This window comes from Scylla paramamosain, chromosome 4 (assembly GCF_035594125.1).
Source record: "Scylla paramamosain isolate STU-SP2022 chromosome 4, ASM3559412v1, whole genome shotgun sequence".
In the NCBI taxonomy this organism is placed as follows: domain Eukaryota; kingdom Metazoa; phylum Arthropoda; class Malacostraca; order Decapoda; family Portunidae; genus Scylla; species Scylla paramamosain.
Genome location: NC_087154.1, coordinates 22,691,632 through 22,702,026, shown reverse-complemented (window position 1 = coordinate 22,702,026; position 10,395 = coordinate 22,691,632). Strand labels below are relative to the sequence as shown.

The window sequence follows — 10,395 nt, the reverse complement described above, 5'->3', positions numbered from 1 at the left end:
TCATTGCAACTCTTGTGGTTTTCATACTGCAATTTCTCACGACTCAAATTTGCAACACACCTTTCAATGTCAATATTTTGTATTCCAACATTTACAACACATATACAGGCAACACTTTTCCTGGTCCAAAATTTTCAAATATCATTCTTTTCTAACAGTCCTTAATTTGCGACATAGTTTCAAGTGATACTTTTCCTGTGCCATTTTTTGCTTTGATTTGTTTCAGGTGACGTGACACCGTAACACTCGTGCATCGGCAAGCCATGCTGCTGTGATGGACTCACGAGCCACAATGATGCTACTCCAAGTACACACGAGCCAGGAGTAAAAAAAGTGAAGGCCAGCTTGGCATCTCATAAACCGTCTATCCGATCCACTTTTGACAATTTGTTCATATAAGTACACTTAAATGAGCGATGTGCAGTATGTGCCTCCGTGACGCAGAGGCTGGCGTGCCTGGCAGGCAAGCGTCGCACAGGTCACCCAATTGTTCATCTTACGTTCGGATTGGCCGATAAATGCGTAGGTAAACTGCGGAAACCCAGATGTCACAGAGGCCGTGACTCGGAGTAAGGGATATCACCCACCACGGACTCAAAGGCCTAACCTAACATGACCTATCCTAACCTCCACCACAGACTCAAAGGCCAATGACAAGTAGAGGAGTGCTGAGGCCGCGCACAACTGTAGCATGTATATGGCGCCGACTTAACTTTTGTATCGGTTCAGGTTTTATAAGTAACTAGTACTGCACTGATCGGGCTGGTTATAGTTTCCTGGGTTGTGTAGTGCTAAAAAACGGAGTCTTGTGCTTCCTTGAGGGGCAGCTGGTGTCTACGGCTCACTGGGGAGCATTACAGGGTTTTTCCCACGGTCCATTTTATATTTCTGTAAAGTGCTGGACACGAGCTAACAAATCTAGGATTTTCTTTTATTTCTTTATGTTCTCGAAAATTATTTAACCTTATCTAATTTGAGCTTTTCATTATTTTACTTTACATTCTTGGAGCGTTGGATGCGACTCATCAATTTTATAATTTTTTCATTACTTTCTAAGTATAATATGACGCGACCGGATAGTTCCAGAGCTTGCAACTATTTCTGTGTTCATGAACACTGATGCGAGGGGACAAACTCGGCCTTTCTTTCTATTACAGCTCTAACAACAATCAGATCTGTAGGAGGGCGTTTCTCTACATTTAGCGTGAAGAAGCTAACATACAGCACCCGTTTCCCTATGAAAGCGTGATTTCCTTCAGTAAATATTTAATATCCACCCTTCATTCATCACGAAAACCATCTTTGCTCATGGCGAAACATCAACTGTTAAAAGAGTGATCATTACAACATGCGAAAAAATGTCATGATGTATTTTCGCAGTGCTGGTGTGAGTTTGGTGGACTTCAAGACCGTGGGAAGTGTGTTGTGCGGTAGCTGCTGCAAGGGACCGCAATCTTAAGACTGGCCGCTTTGCCTAACTACATGCAGTGCTATTCATAAGGTTTAGCAGTGAAGATCATCAAGGTTCACAAGGGTGTTTTCATAATCTAGGTGATAGTTCAACAAGGAGTCTACACTGTCATCAGGATTGACTATGAAAAAATAAAATAAAATAAAAAAAATAAATAAATATAAAATAAAAAAATATAAATGAATTAAAAAAATAAATAAAATAAAATAAAATAAAATAAAATAATAACAATAAAAAATAAAAAGAAAAGCTTGAGTGTTTTTTCAATATTTTACATATAAAAAAAAATGTTTCATATCATATTGAGAGAGAGAGAGAGAGAGAGAGAGAGAGAGAGAGAGAGAGAGAGAGAGAGAGAGAGAGAGAGAGAGAGAGAGAGAGAGAGAGAGAGAGAGAGAGAGAGAGAGAGGGGGGGGAGGGGAGGTGCTTAGATGAAGGAAATAGGGAGGGAGTATGAGAAGTGTAGAAACAAGGAGGGAATGGGGAGAGTCATGGAGTGTGGTTGACAAAGGAAGTGTGGCTTAATTGACGTCACGATTTCTGGCCTGTGATATTTACTTATTAAAATCCCTTGAGTTGACACGTGGGTTTAGCTAAAAAAAATACGGGTACGAAGGCTGCTTCATCAAGTAGGGAGCCGTCTGTACATTTACATACAAAAATGTAAAAGTATTCAACCCTGACCCATTCATTTCCTGTACAGTACAAGTTAACACAGGTTTTGTCCAACCCGACCACCCTGTATCAACATGCCCTAAACAAATGTCTGTCCTTCAGATAACACTTCAAACCTTTTGTTTCACTCTAGATTACTTTTTAATTGCTTACTTAAAATGATTTATATATAAATATGAAGAATAAACAAACAATAAATAAAATCCCCCTCCCCTAAAAAGTTTTTTTTTTTTTTAACCCGGGTTTTTTGCAACCCCGAGTGTCACAGAGAAGGAGCACCCCTATGAACCTGACTAATCAACTCCCGAGCCCTTGAAAAATAATCCTAATGTGAACCCAAAGAATTCCAAACTATGGGTTTCATTTGATGACCTGGTGCTGCATTTTGCTCACACGACTGTCAAGCATCACGCTCACAAAGCAGTCTTCTTTTCTCTCTTTATAAGGTAACGTTCCCTGTGTCGCCTTAACATTCAGACTGAAAGGAACCAAAATGACATATTCCTTGCAATGAAAGCGGCGGACGATGAACAAGACAGACATGAAACAAACAGACGGGGAAACGCGTGTCGGGGGAGGAGACAAGGCCAGACACTCAGGGAGGGAGGTTAAGGGAGGGCAGGCACGGGACGAGGACGGTAGGACGAGGGGAGAAAGGGACGAAAATGAAGGAGTGACACTATATCTGTAGAGTATATTGCCTCCTGTCATGACACATACACACACACACACACACACACACACACACACACACACACACACACACACACACACACACACACACACACACACACACCGCTTCTCGTGCAGGGGAGGCAAGGCTGAAATGAAAGACTGATGGCTGAGTGTAAGTCGCTCCAACTGCCCCCACCTCCACCAATCACAGCCGGCAGTCAATCAACATGCCTCGCTTCCTTTCACTATGCCTGGCGATTTTCCCTGAGTTTTAAGTCGCCTGACTAACTAACAGTGTGTGTGTGTGTGTGTGTGTGTGTGTGTGTGTGTGTGTGTGTGTGTGTGTGTGTGTGTGTGTGTGTGTGTGTGTGTGTGTGTGTGTGTGAGAGAGAGAGAGAGAGAGAGAGAGAGAGAGAGAGAGAGAGAGAGAGAGAGAGAGAGAGAGAGAGAGAGAGAGAGAGAGAGAGAGAGAGAGAGAGAGAGAGAGAGAGAGCACAGAAGGCTACTAGATTTCAGCGCATGACTCCCACTCGCCGTGCAATCAGAGAACAATCTCCAATACTCATGGCTGGCACGCTTCGATACCAATCACAACAGGAGCACTGGTGTCGCTTCTTGCCGTGAAGCAGACAGAGCGAATGGCGAGTGACTCACGGAACACACTACACTGGCGCCGCAATTCTAAGGGTTGTATGGCGCTACACAGGCACGGTATTACATGAAAATGGTGGAGAAACAAAAATAATAATGATGAATAAATAAATGAATGAATTAATAAATAAATAAATAATAACAAAGGATAATACACTGCAACAACAACAACAATTACTACTACTACTTCTACTATTACTAGTAATAATAATAATAATAATAATACCCACAATTCCTTCTCTTATAGTAATCCACTCTCCCTCCCTCATCCCCCCAAAAAAAATAAAAAATAAAATAAAATAAATAAATCGATATCAGCTTTGAAAACTAGTTCAGAAATGTATTCGTGTGTTCGTGTTCGCTTCTAAACTCTCTCTCTCTCTCTCTCTCTCTCTCTCTCTCTCTCTCTCTCTCTCTCTCTCTCTCTCTCTCTCTCTCTCTCTCTCTGTTGCAATGACAAGTAACTATCACTCTGAATCTATTTCATCTAAGCCAGACTCTCCTTCAGTGATGATAAGCGGCAATCTGCCACGTTTTCTTTTATATCTCCCTCCATTCACGTCTATATTGCACCTCATTCAATTTTGCATAATGACAGTCATGTCCAGGCGGGGCGGTGCGTGATAGCCAGAGTAACAGATGTCCCCCGCCCCGCGCCCCCGCCCCTCCCAGCCTCCCCCCAGCACACACGGCTTACCACAACTCAAGTCAATGGTAAAAAGATTGGGGAGCTGAGCTTAAGGAAAACAAAATAAAAAAAAATGTAGTCTGAAGTTTTTCTCGTGGGACAGACAGTAAGAAAGACATATTCATGTAGTGCCTCGTCTCGTAATGCTGCTGAAAAGATTGGGTAGCCGAGCTCAAGGGACACAAAATAAAATAAATAAAAATGTAGTATGATTTTTTCTTTTTCTTATCGTGGGATAGACAGTAAGAGACATGTTCATCCAGTGCCTCGTAATGCTGCTGATAAGACTGAGAAACCGAGAACAAAGAAACTAAAAAAAAATAATAATAATAATAATAATAAAAAAAAATAAATAACAAATCTACCATGAAGTTCTTCCCGTGGGATAAACAGAAGAGTGGTACTTCCATCTCATGCACCGTAATGCTGCTGGAAACTAGAAAAACCCGTATTCAGAAACGCTTTGCTCTCTCATACCACGACTATTTCCTAAGGCCACAGAGATGATAAGTCAGGTTCTCAAGTGCTTCTTCTGTTAATAATAAATAAATCTCATCAATCTGTCACTAGGAGCATAAAAAAAAAAGCATCCTTATAAATCCGTGTCGCTTCAACTCGTGCCTTTTGAAAGTAGTGGAGATGCCGAGCAGAAGCGTCTCAGAATATGGAACTCATTGCGCCGCCTTACCTGGTGGTGTTCAATTCCTGCAGCTGCTTGGCGCGCTCCTCCTCGTCCAGCTCCGCCAACCTCAGCTCGAAGGCCCCCGAGAAAGGGATCAGGATGGCGCCGGGGTCGTTCTTGTCAATCCAATCCTTGATCTTCACCAGCCTGCAGGAGGAGGAAGAGGAAGAGGTGCAGGATCAGTAAATAAACACACACACACACACACACACACACACACACACACACACACACACACACACACACACACACACACACACACAGGCATAGCGTGGCATTAGGAATAATCACACGGATGCGCAAGCCATGCACCTCACCACATCCCACAATAATGAAAGCCTCGCACACCGTTTTCCTCGCGCTAAACACACAGACATAATGCACCACACACACACACACACACACACACACACACACACACACACACACACACAGATAATTTTGTTCGTGACTAGAGGGTTGAAGCAGACAAATACAGGAATTATGGTAACGACCGAATGCTGGCACGTAATAAACAAACATAAAAACAAAATAAGCTCGAGAGAGAGAGAGAGAGAGAGAGAGAGAGAGAGAGAGAGAGAGAGAGAGAGAGAGAGAGAGAGAGAGAGAGAGAGAGAGAGAGAGACTGTAATTGTTGCATAATGTCTTCCTGCATAAAAGAAAAATGTTTAATCTTTTTTTCTTAGATTCTCAAAGATTTACATGCAGTGGCACACCAGAAGCTATTGAGTCAGGTTATCTAGTCACCCTTCAATCTTCCACTCAATATCACCAACGAATTAAGGACCAAAGACTTCCACCCAACATTTTTTTTTCTCTCCCCAGTGAATGGTTTGCTTAATAATAGTCTGTGCGTGGGGTGACTGTCCTCTCCCTCCCCCCCCCACCAAAGCCAATCTCTGCCCAAAGTTCTGTTCAGCGCATCGATTCAGGTTTTGCTGCATATCTGCGCAGACTGGCTTCGTGTGATGAGCCTCGACACGATGACTCTAGCGGATCGGCAGTGCTCCAGTCCATGCAGGGGCTATCACCTAAAACCCTCATGACTCTCATAAGGCCTGTCTTCAAAGGTCATAGAGATGGTCAGTTGGGTTCTCGTGCATGCCTTCCCACTGGTGGTGTAGAATACTTGTTAAACTTTCCTTAGAGTAGTGAAAACATGAAGACGTCAGCAATTTCCACTAGTTTGTGTGACAAGGCTAAGACGCCGAAAGGGCTGAGAATGCGGTCCCGGCACACGGAGGGAGAATACACCACAGCCCGTATTATGGAACGTTTCGCTCCCGAATATGGATTCAGTTGGACCACCGGTATAATTAGTTGGGTTCTCATGTTGTGTTTTTCCCATTAACAGTGCAGAATCTTTGTTAAATGATTACGTGGACCATGCAAATACTCTGATGTCCCATGAACACCCATTAACGCGTTAAAAATAGCAGGGATAAGACGTTTGAGAGTTGTTCCAATAGAGTAAATATTCGTATATTTATCAGGGTGTAGTTGAAGTGGCGCTTACTTTAATTCTACTCATTCCGCGCTCCACCACACCAGGCCAACGTGTTTGCACAATTACCATAATATAGAAGTAACCTGACTTCATCGTGGGAGGATAGACGGGATTTTTATTTTCTTGATCCCACACGATTCTATTATCCCCTCAACCAAACTCCACGTCTTCCTCTTCCTCTTCACCACTGCTTCGCTTCGCGGTGACTTGTCCTGTGTGCTTTTCGCGTGCAGCTTGATAAAATGTGACGACTCAATTCTTTCAGAAGACTATAGGGGACAGGCATGATGAATTCATATATGTGGCGGGGAATGATGACAAATACGTACTCCAATGCAACCCCAGGGATGCTGCCGTCTTTTCGTGCCACTTCTTACAACAAAAAAACACCACTGCCGATGTAAGTAGTGACTGAGATTCAGGCTACAATAAACAACGTATCGAAATAACCAAAGCAGATATCAATCGTCCAGATAACTGTATTTCTCTACTCATGGCATAGGCTGGTACACAACAGGGCACCACAGCTGTCAGACTCCAGTGTGCTTCAACTTGACTTGGAATCAAGGGCACTATCAGACCCATCATCACCACCAAGACTGCCTTCAGGCCTCAAGATAATCGGGATCCACTAGGAATTTGACCAAGTCTCGAGCTCCTACACTCCAAGGTGAAAAATTCTTAGAGTAATACTACAATATGAATGCAGATAATATTAGGAATTCAGATTTTCTTCCTGACCGGCGCTTTCCAACACTGAACCGATATCAAATGCAGCGGTTAACGAAACACTGCAGACTCAAACACTGTCTTTCCAATACGTCACTAAAGTGACGCTGCTTCACCTGTGGTCTGACCTGAGCAGCAGGCCCACGATAAGGTTTTCTTTGGAATCATCATAAGCGGTGCGCAGTGACGGACAGTGGACACCTCCCGCACACCAATTACACTGTGTCTCTGTTCATATCATAATCCTATTTGATTCCCCTATGAAAAAAGCTTCCTTTAATCTTCTCCAGCTCCCTGTATCTTCCAGTCATCCTAGCATAACTTCTGAATAAACCTGTTCTATTCCAACACATATAATCTCTTCTTATTTATAGAGTCAAGAGCAAAGACCGTATTCCAAACATGTCGTACTAACTCATATTTAACAGGCTTGAGTGAAAGTTAACAGTGATGCTCCACGGTGTCTTTATGACTGTCGTGGTAGTTTTAACAAAGATTCTACATCATCAACAACGTCAATGAGAGTCCATTATTTATGTAGTGTTTGAAAATCATTCTAATGAGAACAAAGCGCTTAATAATACATAATAATACCCTTAAACTAACCACATCACTGCCGGCCCCATGCATCATTCCCAGCCAAAGATGTGGACTTAATTTGTTATAGTTACACCAGAACCCTGTAGTCTCGGTAACGCTGAGCCGTTCATCACTGACAGCCAAGGGTGTGGACTCAATATGTTATGCGTATTTACATTGTAGCAAGTTTCGGTAACGCTGAGCCGTGCATCCCTCACAGCTAAGGGTGCTCAGCCGTCAAGTTGGGGCGACAGGTGTGGTATCAGCTGCCATAAGAACAACGGGGCGGGGCGGGGCGGGGCGGGACAAGGGCTGCTGAAGGATACGGGGCGACACAGCACATCCCAATTATCCCAGCAGCCGGTCGCTATCTAGTTACCAGGTCCGGTTTTAATGCGAAAAATTACGTACAATTTAAGTCCAATTACTTTCTCCTGGTCTTATTGCGGCAAAATGGGAGGAAGGGACGGGAGGAGGAGAGAGGAAAGAGGAGGGAAGTGAGGGAAGGGGGGAGCTAAGGAATGTCCCCGTGGCCGCCATTACTCAGGTGACAACTACCGAGGAAGAGCAGTCGTAAACAAAATGAAGGCTGGACTGAGTGAGGAAGAGAGAGAGGGAGGGGGCAGGAGGGAGACACGAAGGGAAGAAGAGAAAGAGTGCGTGGGGAAGGGAAGGGGGTTGCGTGTCCGTCATCAGGAACTGTCGCTGGCCACAACCTGACCAATCCCCGCCCGTCGCTGGCTCCGCCCACCCTGCCCCTCGGCTAATCAACAAGGACTCCCCTCTCCCTCCCCACACACACCTCTTCTTCCCCTCCTCCGTCTCCTCCTCCTCCTCCTGCGGCCACCACCAAAAGCCCTCCTCGTCCACATGACTAACAACCTAAGCTAATTACTCCCTTGTCCCTGCAACTCTCTCTCTCTCTCTCTCTCTCTCTCTCTCTCTCTCTCTCTCTCTCTCTCTCTCTCTCTCTCTCCTACATTATAGTACTATAGTGTAGGATACCACAAACAGCCTCGTAAGGGCCAACGGGTATCCTGTTCTCTGTTCTGCCTTTCTGTACTTAAATCAACACTGCATAAGGTAAACAGAATAATAAAAATGATAAAATTTGAATAGGAGAGAGAGAGAGAGAGAGAGAGAGAGAGAGAGAGAGAGAGAGAGAGAGAGAGAGAGAGAGAGAGAGAGAGAGAGAGAGAGAGAGAGAGAGAGAGAGTCGAATCTCAACAGCAAGGCCAAGACAACAGGAACATCACCATCATCATCAGCAGCAGCAGCGGGCAGAACAAAATAAATTCGAGGCCAATTGTACCAGCACGGCTCGCGGCCACGGACACTAAAGCGCCTAAAAAGTGGTTTCCGGGAACTTGTACGATTGTGATAAGACAAATAATTATTGCACGGCATTCTTCCACTGAGAACACTAAAGGCAATGCTTGGGCGAGGTGGTGTGTGTGTGTGTGTGTGTGTGTGTGTGTGTGTGTGTGGTGTGTGTGTGTGTGTGTGTGTGTGTGTGTGTGTGTGTGTGTGTGTGTGTGTGTGTGTGTGTGTGAAAACTAAATCGTCTAGAAGCGAATGAAGCATGGAGAGAGAGAGAGAGAGAGAGAGAGAGAGAGAGAGAGAGAGAGAGAGAGAGAGAGAGAGAGAGAGAGAGAGAGAGAGAGAGAGAGAGAGAGAGAGAGAGAGAGAGAGAGAGAGAGAGAGAACCCCCTGACCTGACTCAACTGGTGACACATACTGTAATGTAGTTTTTTCTCATCTAATAAATCTTCTTCAAGGCTGACATTCAAACACACTTAATAGATCCACATGCTACAAGAAAATCCACCTACTCTCTCTCTCTCTCTCTCTGGTTACTCATGCACAAGATACAGTTACATGCTTTTTTTTCAGTAGTCCCACAAAGCTTCTCTAAGATCCAAGGTATTCAAATAAGCAATGTCAAGAACCTGGGTGGAGGCCGTGACCTGCCACTCGGACTGGGAACAGGAGGAACGGGGCAAGTCTAGCTGGTGGACAGGCAAGACCAACTCATCATGCTTGGATATGTCATTAAGGGATGTTCAACCAATGCAGACTATTTATTAGGAAAAGCCACCCAGATGACAGCAGAAGGGTAGAACACTAGTATGTTAGTACCCTCTGTTGTGCTTTTTTTTTGTGGTGGGTGAAGTAATAAGCTTGTGATGGTAGTAAGAAATGAAAATAGTGTTACTGGGCGGCTGCATATGTTCACTTAAAGAAGGAAGATTATAGATAGGTTAACAGTACTTTCTGTTGTTGGGTTCTTTTTCATGATAGGTAAAGTATTTGTGACTGCATACTCAAAATATAATATAATGTTACAAGAAGATTATATTTGTTTGAAGGAGAAAGATATGCTTGATTTTCCTCTCATTTAGTATTTCTTAGGATGCAAACCTGAGTAAGAAGTAGTAAAATAGTCAGCACCAATAACTGGTAATTATTATGGCTACTTCAGTCAATGTGAAGGCACATTTTTTCTCTGTCTTTTGCTGAACTTGCCTATCCCAAAAATGTGGCATGGAATGATGTTTTGAGAATATAAGTGAAAAAAAAAAAAAAAAAAAATTTTTTCAAATGAATATAAATTTTCATAAAAACATTTTTGTAACGAAGTTCCCAAGCCTCACCCATTCCCTTATTTCCTTTCCTACTTTTCTTAAATTGCAAGGAATATATATATATATATATATATATATATATATATATATATA

The 10,395-nt window shown here is 43.4% G+C and overlaps 1 protein-coding gene across 2 annotated transcripts in view; it reads right to left on the bottom strand.

Moving 5' to 3' along the window:
- The window catches only part of LOC135099866 (obg-like ATPase 1), a 51,529-nt gene that overhangs the window by 22,851 nt on the left and 18,283 nt on the right, over positions 1-10,395 (bottom strand). For both annotated transcript variants that reach the window (XM_064002481.1, XM_064002482.1), the window contains exon 8: positions 4,849-4,989. In XM_064002481.1, the coding sequence (XP_063858551.1) occupies positions 4,849-4,989 (141 nt within the window). The remainder of the gene's footprint in view (positions 1-4,848; positions 4,990-10,395) is intronic.